Source organism: Marmota flaviventris, chromosome X (genome assembly GCF_047511675.1).
Source record: "Marmota flaviventris isolate mMarFla1 chromosome X, mMarFla1.hap1, whole genome shotgun sequence".
NCBI lineage: Eukaryota > Metazoa > Chordata > Mammalia > Rodentia > Sciuridae > Marmota > Marmota flaviventris.
In genome coordinates, this window is record NC_092518.1 from 52,959,845 (window position 1) to 52,984,072 (window position 24,228).

The following is a 24,228-nucleotide window of genomic DNA, read 5'->3' on the forward strand; positions in this document are numbered from 1 at the left end:
TTTGTTCACTTAATCTAGAACATTTTTGCTTATATAGCTCAAGTAAAAATTTAGTAGGCTTTCTACCTATTTTACTTCTAGAAACACCATGATTCATTAGCCAAAGCCATAAATCTGCATGAGTTCAGACTATTCTAATTGCTATTTTGACTCTGATGACCATAACCATAGCTGCATCCACCTTGCTTTTTGTGGCTGAGTGCCACCACATGATCCAATTACTTCCATCGCATTAGGTTTCCCAGTTTAGTGACTACAGCGAGAACTGACATAGAGACAAGAGCAGTCAAAAAGCTCTTCAAGGGCTCGGGTTGTAGCTCAGTTGGTGGAGCGGTTTGCCTAACACGTGTGAGGCACTGGGTTTGATCCTCAGCACCACATAAATATAAATAAATAAATAAACAAAGGTATTTTTAAAAAAGCTCTTCAAGCATTCGAGATTCCCCTCATAAATTTATTTCTCACAGTATTGGTAAATGGTATGTCTTATAGACCCTCTTAGTGTGAGTGAGTAGGTATTAAATGATAAATTCATCCTAACATTCCAATTTCCTTAAATCTTTGAATCCCTTCCTCTACATTAAACCAAGGCAGGTATGGCATTTCAGATTCATTCACTGTGTGCCACATTTTGGTCCATGTTTCAGCCAATCAACCAGCCAAACTCCTTGAGCTGCAACATTAATGCAAAATCTGCTCAGTGGGCCTGTATCAATACTTTTGTCTAGATCTAACTTTATATTCCTTCCACCATTATTTCAAATCTTCAGTATCTATTCCCACACATGTTCCCTAGATTTCTATCTGTACAAATTACAAAATTCAAGTAATTCTTTTGTAGTCTATTGTACCTCCTCATGGATCAGAACTATTGCAGGAGAGATGATGGTAGATCAATCTATGGCATTGACAGTATCTTTAAAAATGTGCTAAAGGATCCAAACATGAAAGCCTCTCTCCTTTCATTCTTGACTTAATAATACCTCTATCTTTTGTCATATACTCTTTATCAATAGGGATGAACACAGGAATCTTTTGAATTAGTGGCCTATTGTGTTGAATCAGTTATGTGTGCTTAATATACACTTTAAGTGGAATTATTATATTAGCTTAAATTATTTAGTTTTTATACTTAATATAATTACATTATACACAGGCATCCTCTATCAGTGAACATGAAAAAAAATCAGAAGAAAAGGAAAACAGCTTTAATCCAAGAGGATGGAATGAAAGAAAGGAGAAAGGGAGGGAACAAATGGGCAGGAGGGATTTTTATATCAGACCTACAGGGTGAATAGAAACCTGAATGAAGTAATCAGAAAAACTGTACAGGTAACAGCCCTGCCACTTACTTGCTATGTGGCTTTGAGCAAATCACTTGATAAGGACCAAGACTTTACTTTCTTATCTGTGAAATGGTCAATTGAAATAACTGAAAAATTCCCTTCTATTTTCCAAATTGTCTTGTCTTGTTTGTAGTGTTGGGGATTGAACCCAGGGTCTAGCATAAATTGTTATTCTAAGAACCACTTTCTTTACCATTTTGTAGTTTTATGCATTTATGAAATTTAGCCTCATGAGACAGGAATTAAATTGTGAATCCTTATTTCCAGATAGGAGAGTTTCAATAAATAGAGACTAAATGATTTCTCCAGACCCCTCAAGTAGTTGATAGTAGTTTGTTTGATAATATGAAATCTTATGGTCTGATATCTAAATATGAAGCCTTTTCCCTTATTCTCCTGAAAGGTGCTTTCAAGACTGACTTAATAAGAAAAGAAATACATAGCACAATTCTTCTATATGATTGACTTTTGCTTGGCAACTTGAGATGATTGAGACCATCTGTGTGTAGTGTATAACAAGCCATCCCAGTAGACTAATAATAAGATATGAGGTCTTACAGTGAGCCCTAAGAAATGCTAACCACCTTATTTTTCCTGTAGCTGTACGATTCTGTGACCGGTGCCATCTGATCAAGCCAGACCGCTGCCATCACTGCTCTGTCTGTGCCATGTAAGTGACAGCAATATTCCCCCTGGGCTGAGCTTAGCTACTGATGGTTGCCTAGACAACAAAATGACTGATCCTAACATGCAACCATGCCTAGATAAGAGCATTTCCTTTCAGTCATAATGAGTACATGCCAAACACCCTCACAGGAATGATGATGATTCAAACTATTCTAAAGATAGAAAGAGAAATATAATCACATTTTAAAAATAATCTTTTTATTTTAGAACAGCTTTAGATTTATGGATTTATTATGAAGATAGTTCTCATATGCCCAACACTCACTTTCCTCTATTATTAATATCTTCTATTAGTATTTGTTACAATTAGTGAACTAATATTGCTACATTATTTTTAACTACAGGCTATCCTTTGTTTAGAGATCCTCAATTTTTCCCTAATGCCCTTTATCTGTTCTAAGATCCCATCCAGAATAACACATCATATTTTGTAGTTATGTCTCCTTAGCTCTTCTAAGCTGTGACAATTTCTTAGACTTTACTTGTTCTTGATGATCATGACAGTTTTCAGGATTAATGGTTAGGGATTTTGTAGAATGTTCCTCAGATGAGGTTTTTTTTTTTTTTTTTTTTTTATCTTTCCTCGTGATCCTTAGACTGGGGTAATGTGATTTGGGGAGGAAGACCATAGAAGTAAAGTGCCATTCTGATTACATCATATCAAGGGTACAAATAAACATGCAATGCTAATCTTTATCATCTGCCTCAAGTAGTGTTTGTAAAATTATTCTCCACCCCCTCCCTCTACTGTACTCTTCAAAAGGAAGTTACTTCGCACAGCCCAACTACAGGAATGGGAAATTATACTCCCTCTTCTTTTTTTCAATAACTTTATTTATTTATATTTATTTTATGTGGTGCTGAGAATCGAACCCAGGTCCTAATATGTGCTAGGTAAGCACTTTTCCACTGAGCCACAACCTCAGCCCCTCCCACTTTTTGAAGATGGAGTGTCTGTATAAATTATTTGGGATTCTTCTGTATGGGAAGTGTGCATTTTCTCTCCCATTTACTTATTTAGTCAATCATTTATTTATCTCAATATGGAGGCATGAATATTCATTTTTCTATTTTGTGCTATGACCCAGTACTACTGTATTTATTTAATTTGTGGCTCAAATTGTTCCAGCTTTGGGCTTCTTTGAAAGGAAAACTCAGATGACTCTATATGTCATGTTCCTATTTCTACCTCAGGAGCCTTGGTAGGCTCTTGTGTGCCATACAATACAAGATTACAGGAAGTGCATTTATTGCATTAAACTACTCTGCTTCTTTTTTAATCAACAAAAAATAAGTCCTAGCTTTGTAAAACCATTTTATGTTAATATATGTAATCTTCATGCCTTTCTTCTTGTATACCTTTTTAAATGTTTTTTTAGTTGTAGATGGACACAATACTATTATTTTATTTGTTTTTATTTTTATGTGGTGCCAGGGATCGAATTCAGTACCTCATGCATGCTAGGCAAGAGCTCAACCACTGAGCCACAACCCCATCCCCTCTTCTTGGATGGTTTTGCCATTCATATTTCTCTTAGTTTTGATTCAAACACAGACTACAGCCATATGTTTTTTTTTCCTGTGCTTTTATTAAACTGAGTATTGAACAAAACTAGAGGGGATGCCTTGAACCTTTTCTGTTGTATCAATATCCTGGAGATTCCAATCCCTTTTAAAGGTTGGACTTTTAAGTGTGTAACTTGCTGCCAGCATAATCCTATAAAGTATTTGTTATGATCATCTCATCCTAGGAATAACAGATACAATGGTTTTGCAGTTGCTGTAATGGAGATCTGGGAACAGGTATACTGGATCTATGTAAAAATACTGGTGAAACCTTGAGTTCAATTTTGAGATGTTGCTTCATTTCCATAGCCTCACTTATCGCACTGTATTTTCTCCCCTTTGTAGGTGTGTTTTAAAAATGGACCATCACTGCCCTTGGTATGTCCCTTTGATTCATTTCTCTCCTCTAAAAGGGTCAAAGTTGTTCAATATGCTCACTTTCCTAAGCATACTTGTACCATGCCTTTTTCTGTCATCATAATTCACTGGGCTTTGTATTTGTGTGGGGGATAGGGGAGGGGTAAAATTTTAGAGCATGAATAACCATACCACCAAAGGTATAGTAGAGAGTTCCTGGGGTCACAAAGCTAATGGTCTCCTGTCCATTAACTTTAGCAATTGAGCATAGTAATGAAATATAGCACAATATTTTTCCTCTTGTAAGTTACACAATTTATTTTTGTTTCTAGCTTGCTTGATGTTTGAAATAGTGTAGATTGTTAAATTCAGCAATTCGTTAAATTTTGTACATCAGATCTAGAGAACCAGTGAAATCACCTGATTACAAAAAAGAACAAGCCACAACTCTACCAAATGTAGCTGCTAAGACTTTAATAGTTTTTTAGCAACCAATATCCAGGTTTGCTCGGGTGTGTCAGGAACTAGTCCAGAACTATTAGATGTTTCTGTGCCTGTAAATGAAAGGAGAAACAAGTGAGATGTGAATTTGTTTTTCCAGTCTGTTCCTATTAAGGGACTTTTATCTCTGTTGGGTTTTACATGACACATAATGAGACAGTAGGAGTAACATGCTTCCATTGCTTAGTCCACTTATATGTCAGTGTGTTTTCAATCAATAGGTCCTGATTTCAAATTAGTTTTTCTTTTTTTTTTAGGGTTAACAACTGCATTGGATTTTCCAACTACAAATTCTTTCTTCAGTTCTTAGCTTATTCTGTTCTTTACTGCCTGTACATTGCTACAACTGTCTTCAGCTATTTCATCAAGTATTGGAGAGTAAGTTACAAATTCTGAAGGGTCCCCCACAGACAAACATACACTTCAGTCTGTGACATTATTTGTCCTATAACATTTTACATTTTGAAATAGCTAATACTGAAGGAACCAAAGGGGTAAGCCACTAAAAACAAAGTTTTCATGTTATATACTCTGAGACCAGCGGTTGCTGTTTAAAGACTCTAGTTAAACAAGTTTCTGTTTGTGTATGACAATCTTGCTAAGGCCCTCAGTTACCTAACCTCTTGACTCCTACCAATTCTTTAAAATGTACTTCTGCAATTGAGTTTTTTTTTTTTTTTTGAGAGAGAGAGAGAATTTTTAATATTTGTTTATTTTTTTTTTTTAGTTTTCAGTGGACACAACATCTTTATCTTATTTTTATATGGTGCTGAGGATGGAACCCAGTGCCCTGCACATGCCAGGCAAGCGCATTACCACTTGAGCCACATCCTCAGCCCCAACTGAGTTTTTAAAACCTCCTTCCTACAAGTTATATTTTTGAAAAATGTTGGAACTAATTCAAATCCCTGGTTTCTAAAAAAAAAAAAAAAAAAGGCTAACAAAGCACTCCCCTTTGAACATGAAATTAGGTCAAAGGAGACTTGCAAAATTCCTACCATATAGAGAGATACACTAACATACCTTCTCATGTGACCAAATGAACAGGAAAGTCTTTCTTTAACTTATGATAAACCCTGGGTTGGAAATTAGGAGAACTGAGATGTAATACTGCTCTCATTACTTGCCTTACTGGCTCATTGCCAAGATCAAATGAAACAGATGTTGAAAGTGTTTTGCCTTTCAAAATATAATTCTAATAATTACAATGAAATCTCAAATACCTTGCTTTTATCTTTCTCCTAGTTGAAGATATCAGTCATAGGTACAGACCCTGTACATATGTTTATAGGGTCTGGCAGAAGTACAGTGAAATATGTTATTTTTAAATTTCATGCCAGTGGACTCCAGAAGAACCCTCTTCCATACAATTCCAGTACAGTTACTAAGATATCCATGATGAGCGTTGTCCAAACTTATCCTGAATAGCAAAAGACAAATGTGGCAGAGAAAATATTTATTACTTTAGGAACTGCACAAGCACATTAGCTAGAGAGGTAAAGCTGTGGGAAAGAACATGAATTCTGTGGTCAGAATATAAATTATAATAAACTGGAGCAAACAAGAAAAAGACAAGGCAGTGAGAAGGTAAATTGCTGAGAATATTTAAATTATAAATTAGTGTTTTGATTCCTAGTAGTCTAGAAAATATAGTGTACAAAATTATAGTGATATATGCTTTCCATTCCCCTTCAACTTGCTTAATCGATTCAAATATTTAATAACATTAAGAATAGGGAATTATATGATAGATATCAAAATCTGCAATTCAAAGACTCAAAGAAACTATTAGCATAAATAACGAAGTTTTTTCTCATACATTTTCCCCAAATAGGAAATGTTTCACCATGCTAACATCTTAACATTGCTTTTACCCCTTTGCACAGCACAAGATTTATTTTCTATTGCACAGGTTTCCATGACCTATTTGGCATTCTATCCACACACTGAGCTACTACTCTAAATGTGAAGAAAATCTGCTGCATCCAATCAACAGGGAAAGTGTCAGCCTTGATCTTCACTACAGACCTTTCTTGGTACTTAACACAGTAGGCGACTGTTTAAAAACCACCCTTTACCCTCATAACAAAGTAAACAAGATTGCATTTCACATATTTTGCCTTTAGCCCTCCTAGCCAGCCAATAATCAAATACCACAATGCTAGCTAGGTGCTGCATGCTTTTTTTGTGCTCTTGAAAGATGATAGTTGGATATGAATTAATCACAAGAAACATGGCCGCATTCACAAGCAATACCAGGGCTGAACATACCCTTGTCCTTTTCCTATTCCCTCATTTTTTCTCCATGATATCCTAGCTTGTGCCTGACATATGCGAGGCAAGGAAACCTGTCTCTGCTTGCCCTCATAATGAAAAGGGCATTGACAGTTCAAGAAAATGATTCCTTGCAGTCTTTCCAGCCAAAAAGCACCTTAGTGTGGTTTGAGGATGGTTTTCTCAGTTTAAATCAAATCTCTCTTTAAAATAAAAAGTAAACACTGCCATGTATTTTAAAAGCCATTTATCAAGGAGACAAGCTGTGTTTCTAAGAACAGCAACTTCTATTTATATGATACGTTGTGGTTTTTGAAGCACTTCCCTTATTTCATCTGATCCTCAGCACAATCCTGAGAAGTAGGCAAAGCAGGAATTATTAGTTTCATTCAAAGGTGATAAGAATGAGGATCATAGTAGTTAAGTGACATGCCAAAGATCACCTAGCTTGTAAATTTCAAAGTGAGAATTGAACCTAAGTCTGATCCTAAGCCCAGTGATCATATATACTATACCTTGTCCTACTGCCCATTAGGGTTCTGGTATGGAAAAGCTTTAGCTCCTTTGGAATAAAGGATTCAAAGACCGTCAGAATTTCTCTATCCTCTCAATATTAACTTAAACAACAGCTACTTTGATAGGAGATTGATCCTTGCCTTATGCAAAAGTAGTAACACATATCTCCCACACTGGGCCATGAATCTCCTCACAGAGGCTATAAATTATTTTAGAAACATGATAGTAGTGTCATTCTACCAATATTCCTCTGAATTGCCTCTAGTGATCATTGCTTTAAGCAATTTAGCTTGGTTGTCTCCTGAGAAGGTATTTTTGAGTATAGGGCTGTAACCTTCTTCAAACTAAAAAAAATTAAAAGCTTAGTATTAAGAACTCTATCAAGGGATAACACAGTAGATACACAACACAGTAGATCACAAGCTTGAGGCAAGCCTCAACAACTTAATGAGACCCTGTCTCAAAATAAAAATAAAATAAACAGTAAAAGCCTGTCTCAAAATATAAAGGACTAGTGGTAAAGCACCCCTGGGTTCAATCCTCAGTACCAGAAAACACACACACACACACACACACATACTTTTAACTATTACTGGAAAGTATTTTGAAATATTTCAAATTGTTTCATCTTGCCAGAAAAATGACCAGCATGGGAAAGGAGGAACTAAGCAATAGTATTCCTCCAACTGCTCACTCCAAATTAAAAATGTTTTATAAAGTTCTCTTCAGAAGACAAAATGTTACATGATATGCATGCTACAGAACTTTAGAACATTCATTCTGGTCTAGAATTACATGTTTAAAGAAAAATTGGTGCCACATGGAAAATAAGATGTCCCAGATAACTATAAAAATCTTTAGCCACCTACTTTTACATTGCCAGTAAAATCCTTCTTGATTTGTACTGTCTAAACAGCTGTTCCACAGGATCTAATATACCAACACATTCCACTTCAGCTATAAAAAACAACCATATAAAATGTGCAGCAGCTTTAAAATCAGGTCATGACTTATAGGTAGGACATTTTAAAATTCTATGTATGTGTTTTAACTTCCTACATTCATCACTATGACATTTTCAATAGCCATATGTCCAAGGAAACATGACATATAAAGAATTCTAGAATAGCCCACCTTGAGATAAAAGGATGGACCCTATGACATCAAAATCACCTCTAACCAACAATTCATATTTCTCAAACTAAATGAAATATGACCTTTATGCCAATTATGCTCCAAATATTCCCTTTTCACATTACCCTTTTCTAACTGGTACATTATATACTCTATTTTACACTGAATTGCACTTAAGCAATGATCTATTCTAGGCTTTGTAGACTAAGAGCATATCTTTAATGAGGTATGATCATGAACAGAGAACAATTTTGTAAAAATTTTTTACAGAATCTATTTTTTAAAATTGTACCTAGATATTTTATACATGCAAAAAACTATAACCTATGTAGAACACGTAGCCAAGCTTTCCCATTTTAATCTTTTTTTGTTCTTTTCTAGGGGGAATTGCCCAGTGTTCGCTCTAAGTTCCATGTCCTTTTTCTCCTCTTTGTGGCCTGCATGTTTTTTGTCAGCCTTGTGATTCTCTTTGGTTACCATTGTTGGCTTGTCAGCAGAAACAAAACTACCTTAGGTAAGACTGAATATTAAGACTAGGAAAAAGCATTGGGCTGGGAATGTAGCTCAGTGGTAGACCACTTGCCTAGAATGTGTGAGGCCCTGGGTTCAATCCCTAGTACTGCCAAAAATATACCCCCCAAACATATTAGAGTTTATCAGATTGATCTGTGTTTTTTTTCCCTGAGGAAAAGAAAAACTTTCAATGAAACATTTTAGCTATAGTGACATCTCTTTGACTCCAATCTGAGACAGGTGAAAATACATTTTACCAAACTGGAGAACCATAGTGAATGAAGCTTATAGACTAAAGAGAGCATTAATAGGTAAAACCCTACACAAAACCAAAAATGGCTATTGCTCTTTAGAGTGTGTATTGGGTAATAGCTCCCCAGATTCACAACTCAGAAGACTTAAAAATGTGTTCACATGAGGAAATGAAGGAAAGAATCAGTACAGAAGAAAATGTTAAAAGGAGGAAATGAATGTCAGTAAAGATAGAAGTATCTAATTTATTGAGTACATCCCAACACAGAGCCTTCAGAGTGAATTCAAAGTCTTGAAAAAGAATCAAATAACTGAATATCTGTAGTTATTAAGGAACTGTGTAGGTAGCATGGGAACAGGAAGCATGGGAACAAGAAACATGTTGAACAAGTTAGTCTCTAGAAAATAAGTGTAAGGTGCTGGGTGTGGTGGCACACGCCTATAATCCCAGGGGCTCCAGAGGCTGAGGCAGGAGGATTGGGAGTTCAAAGCCAGCCTCAGCCAAAGCAAGGCACTAAGCAACTCAGTGATACATTGTCTCTAAATAAAATACAAAATGGGGCTGGGGATTTGGCTCAGTCGTTGAGTGCCCCTGAATTCAATCCCCAGTATCCTCCCCAAGAAGAAAAGAAGTGTAAGAAATAAACCTTGCTTGTTATTGAGTATTTTATTTCTGATGGATTCCAGTGCAATTTTTTTTGTTTTTGTTGTTATTTTAGTAATGGTAAAAAAATGTTTAAAATTTCTACAAATCAGTACACAAGAAGTAAGGAGAAAGTGATTAAGAGTTGAATGTTTAATTAGAATAAACTTGAGGAAAGTTTGGTGCAAAAGCTATTGCAATTTGGGAGTACATTTGCTAATAATACTAACAGCCAAGAAAGTATTTGCTTCATTTTCTAAATCAAATATATATGTAGCACTTAGTTGCTAGGGTGGTAAATTAGCACATTTGGCTTAGAGATCAGCTACAGAGTAGAAAAGTACTAAAAGCTTCATGATAACAGGGTCTGAAAATAAAGCACAAATGGGAAGTGGTCAGATGCAGCCAGAGTCCCACAGTGAAAGTGTTTGCTTAATGGGATAAATGTGTGTCTAAAAATAATGTGCACTAACGTGGTCCAATTCCTCATAGTCTTTGAGGTGATTATAGTTCACCCATTGACATTTTATCTGGAGTAAAACTCAGTTTCTTACCTTGCAGGCTTCAGTGTGAACATCTTCATTTCTGAAATGTTTCAAAACCAAATCAATGTCATTATCATCTCTTTATGTGTCATTACTTTGGTCCCAGCTCTACAGATGGAAACCTTTTGGCTGTTGTTGCCACTTAGATTCAAATAAAGTGTTGTTAAATCTGTTCCTTCACTCCTGAAATCCAGCAGTACAAATACATGCTACTCCCATGGCTGCTTAATTATTTCTACCATAATGTGTTTCCCCTGCCTTTTTCAAAATATGAGTACTATTTCTTCATATGGAATTACAAACTTACCTGGTATTAAGTGATTAAACTGATTTTTACAAATTTGACAGTAACTAAGAATGAGGGACCTATACTAACACAGCAAGAAGATATCATAGAAGCAAGTTACATTCATGGGGAACTGTAAAATCATGACTGCTGAAATTTGTTCCTTTATTTCTTTCTTCCTCTTTCCCCCCCACCAACTTTCCTACCCTATTCTAGAGGCCTTCTGCACTCCAGTGTTTACAAGTGGCCCAGAGAAAAATGGGTTCAATCTTGGCTTCATCAAGAATATCCAGCAGGTGTTTGGAGATAATAAGAAGTTCTGGTTAATACCTATTGGGTCCAGGTGGGTAATTATTACCACTGAAAGAGGTTGATTATGTACTATGATTTGAAGTACCAAATTCAATTTTGATTATAGTATATAGCGGGTCTCTGTCTAACATGACACTCTGTTTCCCAAGTTTTTAATTTCTAGGTTAGCAAAGACAAATCATGAGGCAAGCATATGATAAAATAGACATCTTCCTGTCTTGTTTGTGGCAGGGTAAACTAGTACTAATCTTTTATAAATTAATTTGGTTATATGTATCAAAACTATAAAAATGTACATATTTATTGTCCCAGTGATTACATTTCTGGGCATCTAACCTAAAGACAGAGATGAACTATGTACAAAAATGTCTCTCGTAGAATTATTTACAGGTAATAAATCAAAAGCAACATAAATATCTTACAATATAGGTATATATATGTATATGTATATATATATTCCTATATTATAGAAAAAATATATATATATACCCACTAGATAGATTATTATGTAGTCAAAAGTAGTGGATATAAGATGATGTCACACTAAGAGGACATGCATAGTATATTATCTGTGAAAAGGTAAAATCCAAAATGGTATGTATGCTGATTGAAAATATGAACAAGGGGCTTTGGTTGTGGCTCAGCAGTAGAGCGCTTGCCTCGCACGTGCGAGACCCTCAGCACTACATAAAAATAATTAGTGAAATAAAGGTATTGTTTCCAACTACAACTAAAAATAAATATTTTAAAAAGAAAATATGAATAAACATATAGAGAGAAGAAAAGAAAAAGGGGAAATATGACAAAAATACTAAAAGTGGTAAGGGAAATAGTCTCAGTAAATAGTTTACATTTCTTCATTTTTCATATTTTGCATGAAATATTAACGTTATTTTTGTGAAGGAAAAATGAGAAGAAAGAAAGATTGATTTATAGATTGTGTGTAATTCTTAAAACCACAACAAGAATGCAGAAAAGGAAATGAATGAGAAATCAGTACAGCCAAAGCTTGTGTCCTCTGAGTAACTTTGTGAACCAGATTAACCATTAACAAAACTAGCTCTGCAACAGTTTGTTTACTGGCTTTTTGCATCCCCCTTTAGATATGCTCCTTAGACAAGGATACATTTATGTTCACTTATTTGAAGAAACTTTGCTGGGGTTAGGTGGTAACTAAGGCAAATTTTCCCCTTCCCTTCACTCATTGCCCTGATACTTCCTCTGCACCAGTTAGTGTTTTATAGACGCATTTGTCTAAAATGTGATATATATTCTACTCTCCTGACTATAAATCACAAGGCAAAACTATGTCACTGGGTAATGTTGGTTAATAACTGTTACCAGCAATTATCTATACCCTGTTCACACACACATGCAGACACAAATGCACACCATTACCACTTCAAAGGGAGGTCTAAAATGATCCTTCTCTGATATAAAAACAAAAGCCTCATTTACTTATAATCAGTAACATATTATCTGTACAGTAGCATCAATAAACTCTGTCAACTTTCGATTAATCACATTCATGAACAGGAGAAAAGGCATAGCTCATATCAAATGAATAATCCAAATCACTCAGATTTAAATTTGGAATATATTCAGATATAGAGACACAGGTGTTAGACCAGGTTACACTTTGAACACTTGAGTCTCTATCAGTGAATACATTCCAAATTTAAATCTGACAAACTGTAACCTGATCTATCCAGGACCACCACAATTCCTTCCAATATATCTGATCTGTTAATGGTCAGAAATTAACCAGAGAAGTGACCCTAGGTTACCATAAACATCCACAAAGTATACCCACAGGTGGATAATTGTGCCCAAAATCTGCACTCTAGGGATACCTCATTTTGGCTTTTTCTCATAGTTCCTAATAACCTTTCTTCTATGCAAGCCAAATAATGATAAGGTACTTGGGGAATTACCTATCACCAGTTCACAGCAGCTTATCTCCACTCTATTCACTCATTCTCAGTCTACTCATCTTCCATGAATGTTTAGAATCAAACAATAAGATAGTGGAATTTAAGTTGGCATCGTCATCATTAAATAATCATGAAGCTTGCATATTGCTGTACTGGGCATTGTGGACAACAAGTTTCTTACAAACAAAAATAGTCACTGATGTGGACATGCAAACACAATATGGAAATTTAAAGCATTACAATGATGCTATTATAAGAACCTATTTCAGGTTTTAGAAAACAAAACCTATATTATAGAAAAATATATATATCCTATTTCTAAGGATTATGACCTTTACAAAAAGTGTGTGTCTACTGCAAAATCTCACTGCCTTTCTTTCCCTCAGCCCTGGTGATGGACACTCCTTCCCTATGAGGTCAATGAATGAGTCACAGAACCCACTACTAGCAAATGAAGAACGATGGGAAGACAATGAGGATGATAATCGAGGTGGGTTGTCTCAGAAGGAAGTCTTTTCTCTGCTGAGCAGGCTGAGCACTATAGATCCATGTTAATACAACCAGTGTAATGTGTCGTGAGTAAATCATATCCAGAAAGATTTTATAAGCATGTCAGCCTCTTAAGTGCCCTCTGGATGGAAAATGGTAAGTATGGCCAGATTTGTTTAGTGGAATTGGGTAGCTTAGATGGGATTAGATGGCAGTTTAGGAGGTTCCTTACCAGCTTTGCAATGTCATGATTTATAACTTTTCAGATAAATCAGGAAACCTAATAAAGTGCTGTGCATGTATTCACATTACCAGCCCTATTTCTCTGCCTGTTGGTAGGCCTACTTCTGTGACTCTAACATTTGCTTATGTTGCCAATACCAGCCATCCAGAGAGTAATTTTTAGCTATTGTTTCAAATAAAACAATAGCTGGTACTGTTTTTAAATAGAGACTTATAATAGTTACCACAAACAGTACTTGGGATGAATGAGATTGTATGAAGACATGGAAAAGCAATGAGTTAGGGAGCAGAGGTAGAAAATAAAGCTTTCTCAATGTTCACCCAGTTAGATTATCTTGGACCAGCTTCTCTACTTCAAAGTCCAGTTTTAGAAAAAAAGTACATTTATAGAATAAAGGAAAACAAAACAGCCCTGGATCCATACATACAAAAGAAAACAGTTAATCACCCAACCCAAAGAATTTACAGTAGAAGAAACTCCCTCATGTACCTCCTGATGACTACTGGAAAATTAACTATATTTTGACCTACCAGAGTTCAGCCTTCAGTCTTTCTGAATAGACTTGCTTACTGCAGTCCACAAGTAATACAAACTCTTAATTTGACATTTAAAAACCCAAATTCTAATAGAAATCTGAAGGAGTCTGGACCTGGTTTGATATAACTCCACAATGGGAAAAAAACCATCTATGAATTGTATTGGTAAGCAGAAAAAAATTAAGTATAGATGTAGCACCACATCATTAACAAGCTACTTTTGAAGCAGTTTTCAATTTAAGACTTTGTAAAAAACATTCAATCATTTAAAAATTGTGTATCATTTTATATTTGATAAAGTACTATTTGCCTGCTTTTTCCAACCTTTGACCTTTGCAACCATTGTATTAGGTAGACATTATTACAAATACCATCCTCATCTTATAACTGAAGAAATTTAGATTATGATGTGTTAAATAACTTCTTCAAGATCACAGAGCAAGAAGGTGATAGAACCTGGACTAAAAAATGCATCCTGATTCCAAATCCTGGGATTTTTTTTCCCCCAGTATGATGTTATGTCTCTCATGTGAACAAATACATATGAACCACAGTGATGTGATTTGGTGCCATCTTGCTCTCTGAAGAATTCAACTGAATCTTACATAATTCATAAAATCATAAGACTATTAAGTCTTCTTTAGTGAGACTATGCCATATCACATAGATGAGTTTTTAAACTTCATTGAACTCATTTTAGCATCTAACAACTTTGTTAGAAAAGGATGCTTTTCTCTAACACAAGTTCTCAGGCTGTGCTATTTTTCCAGTTGATTCTATGTTTCTCTCAGTTTCTCCATTTTCTGTGCATAACTGATCATCCACAAATAGTCCTTGTACTTTTAACAACGTAGATTCCTGGGAAAGGTATTATAAGTAAATTTATGTGAGTTGAACTTAATTTCCTTTAGAAATGATGACAGGGTTTTATTCCAGCCCAAAATATTCTGTTTAGTTTACTATAAATCATGTACTTTTTCATTACATAATGAAAACAACTAAAATGCTAAAATATACTAATAGTGGCCTGTTAAGTAAAAATATAATATCATAGTCAGGAACTATATGAAGTTATCTTCTTTGAATTCCCTGCCTTATTTTAATACAGAAAAGTACTAGGTAAAGAAACAACTTCAGGGCTGGGGTTGTGGCTCAGTGGTAAAGTGCTTGCCTAGCATGCATGAGGTACTGGGTTTGATTCTCAGCACCACATACAAATAAATAAAGTAAAGGTCCATTAACAACTAAAAATATTTTTAAAAAAGAAACAACTTTATGAATAAAGGGATTTAAATGGGCTTGTTTTATGTGGCTTTTAAAAATAAAGTTTTAATGAATGTACAAATGCACAGAAAAGTATATAAATCAAGTACACAGATCCATGTAGTCTCCTGAGAATATTTAACAGGCATCTTTAAAAAACTTTGTAGAGACTTGAGGTTACATTTTATCTTTTTAAGGAAGTAATCCAGAAACATCTGTTTCTACTTGTGGTCATTCCTGTAGCTTACATTTAAAAATTAGAAATTACAATATAAGTCTTTCTACAAATTTGTTCAAAATTGGGATCCATTTCCTCTTAACTGGATAGGTAGCATCTGTGGTAACTATCCTTAAGTGTCATGAATAATAAAATTGATATGACTGTCAGGGATATTTTTGAATGGAAACTGCTGTGAGTCAAAGCCTACTTATATGTGAAATGTTAAAGAAGCCCTTGGCCTTCTCAGAAGCAATGTCTTTGGAGGACATTTAAGATCCAAACTGTAGCACAAAGGAATAACTCTTATAATTTTCTTCTTTTTTTATTTTTGTTGCAAAAATTTAAGGTGTACAACATGAAGTTTTGTGATATATATGCATAGGTAATCACTATGGGTAAGCAGTTTAATCATCTCTTAGTTAACTTATTTTTTGTGATAAGAACACCTAAAATATACTTTCTTAGAAAATTTTCTAGTATACAGTATCATGCTATTAACTATAGTTTATATACTATACTTTGGATCTTTAGATTTATTCATCCTATATAACTTCCACTTTGTATACTTTGGCTTACATCTCACCATGCCTACCTACGCTGCCTCTAGTAATCACCCTTCTGTTCTGTTTCTATATATTTGACTTTTTTGTTATTTTGTTTCCTCATATATGAGAGATCATGCAGGATTTTTCTTTCTGTGACTGGCTTATTTCAATTAACATTAGGTCTTCCAATTTCATCCATTTCTTTTTTGCAAATGATAGTATTTTCTCTTTTTCAAAGCTGAATAATAATCCTGTGTATGTGTGAATTTTACAATTTTTTAATCCATTTATGCATCCATAGACACTTGTCATTTCCATATCTTTAATATTCCACAGTGAACATGAAAAATGCAACAATGAACATGGAATGTACATATACCCAAAAGAGGAATTGCTGGGTCATATGGAAGTTCTATTTTAAATTTCTTGAGGAACCTCCATTTTCCTCTGTTTACCCTAGTGGCTATACCAATTTACACTCCTACCAACAGAATGCAAGGGTTCCCTTTTCTGTATATTCTCACCAACTTATTATCTTTTGACTTTTTTTGTGTTGTGCTAGAGATTGAACCTAGGGCTTTATATCTTTGTATATAAAGAATGTTCACATCAATTCATGTCTTCATACATGTACTTTGGGTTTTTTTGTATTACAATTCTTATTACACATATATACCACAATTTTTCATATCTCTGTATATAAAGTATGTTGACATAGATTTCTAATATAATTTCAAATCAGATCATGTGATGGCTCTAACTTTGTTCTCCTCCAAACCCCTCCCAGGGCTACTTTGACTGTGGTTCCTTACAAATTTTATAATTTTTTTTCTATTTGTGAAAAATGCCCTGGGTATTTGGATATGGGTTGCATTGAGTGTGTGGATTGGTTTGGGTATTATGGATGTTTTGACAATATTGATTCTTCTAGTCCATGAAGATATCTTTCCATTTATTTGTGCCTTCTTCAGTTTCTTACATCATTGTTTTAATGTTTTTAACATATGTATCTTTCACTTCCTTGGTTAAATTTATTCCCTTTTCCTGCAAAGTGATACCAGCTTAGGGGATGGGGTGATACAGGCAAAATGAAACTATCCTTTCCACCCCTTTTGTGTGATCATTATTGAGTTGTTTCTTCCACTGTAGATACAGCTTTTTATTGGTTTTTTTTGGTTATACATGACAGTAAAATCCATTTTGACATAATTATATAAGCATGGAATATATCTTGTTCTAATTAAGACCCTTTTTAAATGGACTCCTGAGCTGTTCCAGAGTTATTTTCATTTATATATAGCTGCCAAAATGTTGTTCTTTGTGCAAGAAAGGGAGGCTAATATCTCCAACTCTACCATCTTGCTAATGTCATCTGGAAGTAACTCTTTTTCCCAACATCCCTGATAGAATAATATTAGCTGTCTCTAAAGAAGTTCTTATCCAGAAATACTTTATAATAAATAGTAATACAGCCCTAATTGGTTTTGAAGATCTTACAAAGGAGGCATAAAAGGTTTATTTTCACATTGACTCAAATAAGCAACTTCAAGTGACCTATAGCCCTCATGTAGGGGTTCTCCTTAACACTCTCCTATAAGGTTACTATCTCAGGTGTGGATTTGCCCAGACTATAAGAAACCAAGGCACCTGAGCCCTGAATGGTATTCATGAGATTTAAGGGTCTAGGCTTAACTCTGATGGAATCAGAACTACTCAGAGAAAAGCTGTCCCACAGTTTCCAGGGACTTCCCAGTTCCTCTTACTTTCAGGCACAAATATCAACTCATAGTAATGGACCTTTCAATGAATCTCTTGCCTAGACCCACAAATTTGAGTCTTCACAAAAACATTACCAAATACATTTATTTTGTGGTTATTTGGCAGGAAATTAACTCAGTCTTGACTTTGATATAAATACTTAAGGTTAGCATTTGCCAATTGTAATTACGTAACCTCTGTCCATTAGACTTACTTTATTTCCTAGTAGAGACTGTAAAGTCTGTTCCTTTTCTCCTTCTCACCAGTGCTTCTATTATCCTAGTTTGAGAATCCAGTAAAGAGTTCCAAGACAGGATCAAGCCCCAGGGTATGTGATAATTATGCACAACATATTTTATTTATTCGATATCAGTGTATCAACTATAAGAGGAAAAACGTTTCAAAAGAATCTAGTGGTTGGGCTGGGGATGTGGCTCAAGCGGTAGCATGCTCGCCTGGCATGTGCAGGGCACTGGGTTCGATCCTCAGCACCACATACAAATAAAATAAAGATGTTGTGTCTACCAAAAAACTGAAAAATAAATATTAAAAATTCTCTCTCTCTCCTCTCTCTCTCTCTCTTTAAAAAACAAGAATCTAGTGGTAAAAGAACTGAACTTTCCTTAACTAGCCATAACTGCTTTGAGCTCCAACTAATGAGACTAGATATGAACTCTTTGATTTCCTTTGATAATTTTTAATAGAGTATATCCCAAGAGGTATATTTTATAAAGTAAAAAATCTTTATAAAACAAAACCAAAATTTGCTTTAATTTGCCAATATAGCTTTCTGATGCTAATGATAACTAGGACTTGGAGGAATTAATCTCCTCCTTGTCAAATGCTGAACACGTACCCAGACAAATAATAATTTCATCTTCTAGTATATGAAGTGTTTCATATGTAGCTAATTTTCTACTCCTTTATTTGGATAAAGCTTTCTTTGTTTGACAGCCATTACTATTGCTCAATGTAGAACAGGTTTTTGATTTATTTTTAATCTGATAGTTTCTGCTGCCATGACAAATCACCTGTTGGAAAGAACAGCAGAAGAAATAAAGCAGTATTTATTGAGAGCATGCTAAAGTTACAACATTGAGCCCATTACAGGTTTTAAACAGTACAGTCTCTAAACTCAAAGGTCTTACATTTATCTGGGGAGATAAGACATATACCTGAAAAGCTGTCCAATAAAACACAATACAGGATATGTTATTGACCAGATGAGCTGATTTTTAGATTGACTCAGCCGGTAAATTGATATTAAATTGGGTAGGACCTCGGATACAAGACTAAGAACTTTATTCTGTGGGTGATGAATTTCTGAAGGTTTCTGAGCAGGGGATTGATCTGAGAAAAATACTATTTTCAGAAGATGATGAAATGATACTCCTATCAAAGCACACTTTCATTATAGGGCTGAGATTGCTCTAATCCCTGGACCTTCTGAGAGGACTGGTGAGAGCCCTTCTCTTCTTCAGAACTCAAACTCTTCGAGTACATCCTGTATACAAGAGCTCTGGTTCAAAGACAAGAAGTCTTTCACATTAAGAGCTTTGTTGTTTAGAAGAAGCCTCTTTGGGTGATATTCTGTGCAATCATCTCCCAGTGAGAGATAGCCATTGAATCTTACTTGAAGGAAACCTTACTTTATCACTTAGTTCTTCAGGCCTAATCAGACCTATGATTATGCCTGAGGAACTTTAAATGCTGCCACAGAACTTAGGGTCCTAATTTAAATTCATGTTTTCTGCCTCAAAAATATACTTCCTTAGGTACCAAATTGCTCTTATTTATTCCCATGAATAATGGAAGTAGGTACAGACAGCTATGGAAAAGCCCTTAGTTTTAGTCAATTCTTTCCATCTTTCCACATAGGAATTCAGAATAAATTGATAATTAAATGGGGGGGAAAGGGTGATTTCCTATGGGCTAGGCTGGTCACAGTGTAGATAGAATTGGGGCCTTAATGATTAGATAGGATATGGATTGGTGGCAAGGAAAGAGACAGAAGATATGAGGAAATTCATTGGTTGTAATTAATAAGACCCCAAACTAAGTGAGGGGGACAGGAAGAAAATAGTTTGGCTCTAGTAAAAGTTTGTACAATAGGGTCCTAGATGGGAACCCACTGAAGTCAAAGAGCTCGTCAACTGCATTTCCTTATTCTCTGCAACCCCAGCAAAACACAGTTGCACATAGAAAATGATGGTTAGCAGCCATAAAGAAGAATGCAATTGTGGCCTTTGCCAGTAAATGGATGGAACTGGAGACTATCATGCTAAGTGAAATAAGCCAATTCCCCCCCCCCAAAAAAAAAACGAAGGCCAAATGTTCTCTCTGATATGTGAATGCTGACTCACAATAGGCGGGTGGGAAGGAGAAGGGGAGGTTCACCAGAATGGATGGGGTGGGAGTGGTGGGTGCGTGAGGGGAAGGTTGGTGATGGGAATGGGAAAGACAGTAGAATGAATTGGACATAACTTTCCTATCTTCATATATGAATACACGACCAGTGTAATTTCACCTCATGTACAACCACAATAATGAGAAGTTATATGTGTGTATTATATGTGAAAATACATTCTAAAAAGAACAAGTATAACTAAAAAGAACAAATTAAAAATTTTGAAAAAAGAAAATGATAGTTGGGTTCATCAGAGGGCACAGCTGTTAGTTTAATGACTATTATGTGCCAGATGATTTTCAGGCTTTGTTATATTTAATAATCATAATCACTTTGTGAGCTGTAAATATTAAACAACCCTATTCTACAGAAGAGGAAACTCACATTCAGAGAAACCCAAAGTCATACAACTAAGTATGCAACAGATACTGGTTCCAGAGTCCAAACTCTTAACCACTGTACCACCCAGTAGCTCTCCTTTGTGCCTATTTCCTTTTTTTTTTGTTTATAGACTTTTTAAGTTCCATTCAAAATAAATTATCTCAGTGTCTGTGACTATTTCACCAAAAATAAAAGAATGGAAAAACATAGGGCTCTGACATGGCAAACACTTCCCAGCTTTGCCACTAGGTTGGACTTGAGACTGTGGAAAGTACCTTCTACTCTCTGACCTCATTTTCAATGCCATGGTGTCCAAGCTATCTTCAGCTCTAAGGTGTGATTTTTAAAAAATATTTTTTTAGTTGTAGATGAACACAGAATCTTTATTTATTTATTTTTATGCAGTTCTGAGTATCAAACCCAGTGCCTCACTTGTTCCAAGCAAGTGCTCGACCACTGAGCTACAGCCCCAGCCCTAAGCTGTGATGTTTTATGGGCCCATCTAATACTCAGGATTCAGTAGTCAAGTTAAATAACCACAACCTGTAATTTTTCACCAAATAGTTTCTTTCTTTGTTTCCAATTCATATCATTTGATTTTTTAGTTTGTTTTTAATATTTATTTTATTTTAATTTGTTATATATTACAGCAGAATGCATTGCAATTCATATTGCACATACAGAGCACAATTTTTCATATCTCTGTTTGTAACACAAAGTAGAGTCACACTGTTCATGTCTTCATATATGTACTTAGGGTAATGATGTCCATCTCATTCCACTATCTTTCATACCCCCTCCCTTTCCCTCCCTCCCCTCTGCCCTATCTACAGTTCATCTAATCCTCCCATGCTCCCCACCAACCCCATTATGAATCAGCATCCTTAAATCACAGAAAACATTTGTCATTTGTTTTTTGGGGATTGGCTAACTTCACTTATCATTATCTTTTCCAACTCCATCCATTTACCTGCAAATGCCATGATGGTGATTCCATTCCCAGTTTTCTTTTTTAAAAAAAGAATGCTATTATATACTAAAGGACATTGTAAACTTACATTTTAATATACCTCATGTGTCCTGAAACCAAATATTTTATTCATATATTCTCTATATGCACATAGTTTCTCCCCTTATCACCTCTATCTAGCATTTGGCCACCAGTCTATCAACGACCTATTCTCACACCTGTCATTTGCCTTTGCTCAAGAGTAGTAATTCTAGGTCTCATCCCTGAAAGGATCAAACATAATATACTAGGTTAGGGTGGGGCTACTCCTTTGGGTAAGTAAGCAATCTGCAAGTAACATGATCCCCATGGTCTCTAGATAAGAAGAGAGTATCCATGCCCTTGGCTCCTAGAAAACTCATTTCATGCAGTAGTATCATGGATGTTCATTTTACTGTTTTACCTGCATTGTCCAGTCATAAACTCTGAAATAATGCAAGTCTTTAACCATTGAGGTCAGAAGGCACTTCCGAGGGGATACATCAAACATGGTACTATGGAGGGATATAAAGATAAGTGAAAAGAGGCCTCTGCCCTCAAGAAATTCACAATTGCAGGGAAAGATGAGAAAAGCCCTTAAGTCCAATGCATTTGATTGTGAGCATTTCTATAAAAGTGATGCTATTAATTACATACCTAATGTAGGCTTAGCCTTATACTAAGCACTGTGTGATACATATGGTGTGTGATTGATGGTTAGTGATGCTTAAACTATATCAATAAAAAGGGAAAGGATATGGTCAATACAAGTAAGGTTTTAAGGAAGAGGTAGGACTTCCTTAAATGTGATTAGGGTGGAAAACATTAACATAGATGCTAAGAGGACACTTCAAGTAAGAGGTACAATGTGAATGTGATAAGAAGACTAAAGAGGCCACCCATTCTGAAGCACATGGTAGGCATTGTGCATTGTGAGCAGTAGTCTTCAGAGAGGTAAGATAAAACCTCATGGTGGAGGGCTTTGTAGACTTGATGAAGGAAATAGCTATTAAAGTTAAGGTCGTGAGTTAATATTGATATAATGAAAGATAAATTTGAGAAATATTACTCAGGTACTGATAAGCATGATGAGTTACAATTTGGATAGATAAGACCTAAAAAGAGCAGCAGGAAGTCCAGTGTGTGTCGTAATAGATTCATGAGTAGTTGTAACACTAAAAATGGAGAGGAGGGATCAAAGCTAAGAGACATTTTAAATAACTGGACATAGTCCCACCAACTAGAGAGATCTGGAAGTCGTTGGTAGTTATAGGAATTATGGCAGATAAACCCATGAAAGGTGAAGGAGAAAATCAAAGGAGAGAATAAAATTAGAGAAAGTAAAAATTGGGAATCATATAAGCAGTATTGGCATGCATCTATGTGGACAAGGAAATGAATGATGAAAGAAAAATTCAGAGGTTCAAAGATAGAACATTAGCAAACACTCATATTTCATGGTAGGTATGAAAAATAATATAAATGAGAGATCATTGCCTTATTTTATAGATTAAAAAATAACTGAGTCTGGTTTATGATTTATGTAAGGTCATGAAGTTGTCACAGCACAGTGCAAGTTCTTCCAGACTCCACATTGCATCCTTTTCTCTACTCTTCCCAATCTTTGAGAACCACTGGCTAGAAAGAAATGTAAATATGCTGTCATAGTCACTTTACATAGAATCAAGGGTTTATTAGGAACCTAGAATGTTAAAGAAATGGAGGAGATCTAGGACAAACAGGAAAAAAAAACAAGGCAAGCGTCAGCATTCAAGAAGACTAAAATGATATCATCCTTGATTCAAGTACTCACCCATTGAATAATGGTGAAATCACTACTGCATAGGCAGCAAAAGCAGGTGGGATGGGGAAGTAGTATAAGTGCAGATGGCAAAAAAAGAGAGGGTGAATTGACTTCCTAGATTGTTCATTTGTCTTTTGTTATGAAGAACCTTATTTTATTTTAAGTATCTGCATTTTCTCAATTTGGTTCTTACCAGGTGAGCCTACCTATGCAGCCTTACCTTAATCTTACCCTGGGAGTAAAACAATGAAGGAAATTGGTAATCATGTTTTTCAGCACAAATATCAATGTCTGAAAGCACATGATTTTAATTCAAATAACTGCATGGTGGAAATGTTTTGTGCCAAATAAAATTGTGACTTGCAATGGAAAAAAAGTAAAAAAAATCCACTTAGCAGAATCCTAAAAATCTGTTCTGGAAAGGTTCATTTTTGCCAACCACACCTAAAAATATTGAGACAACCAACCATTTTCAAGGAGTAAGCATCAAAAGGATTAACATCACTTCTCAGAAGCAGCAAGGCAAAGAAATTTGTTATACTTCCAGAATTGTCTTTTCCTCTGTCAATTGCCTTCTTGGTAGAAATGTTGGATAGGTGAGATGAGTTGCATCCTTAAACACTTTCTGCCTCTGTTTCCCTTTGTTGTACAAATATGAGTTATTCTCTATGTCCATCACTGAAGACCTGGTCACTACAGCTGTTTTCTGTTCAGATTCAATAGCAAG

At 35.3% G+C, this 24,228-nt stretch overlaps 1 protein-coding gene across 1 annotated transcript in view; it reads left to right on the forward strand.

Moving 5' to 3' along the window:
- Zdhhc15 (zinc finger DHHC-type palmitoyltransferase 15) overlaps window positions 1-24,228 on the forward strand; it is a 104,879-nt gene that overhangs the window by 64,646 nt on the left and 16,005 nt on the right. The window contains exons 5-10 of the mRNA XM_027922975.2: window positions 1,947-2,016; window positions 3,945-3,977; window positions 4,715-4,835; window positions 8,763-8,895; window positions 10,837-10,963; window positions 13,253-13,356. Coding sequence (XP_027778776.1) covers window positions 1,947-2,016; window positions 3,945-3,977; window positions 4,715-4,835; window positions 8,763-8,895; window positions 10,837-10,963; window positions 13,253-13,356 — 588 coding nt within the window. The remainder of the gene's footprint in view (window positions 1-1,946; window positions 2,017-3,944; window positions 3,978-4,714; window positions 4,836-8,762; window positions 8,896-10,836; window positions 10,964-13,252; window positions 13,357-24,228) is intronic.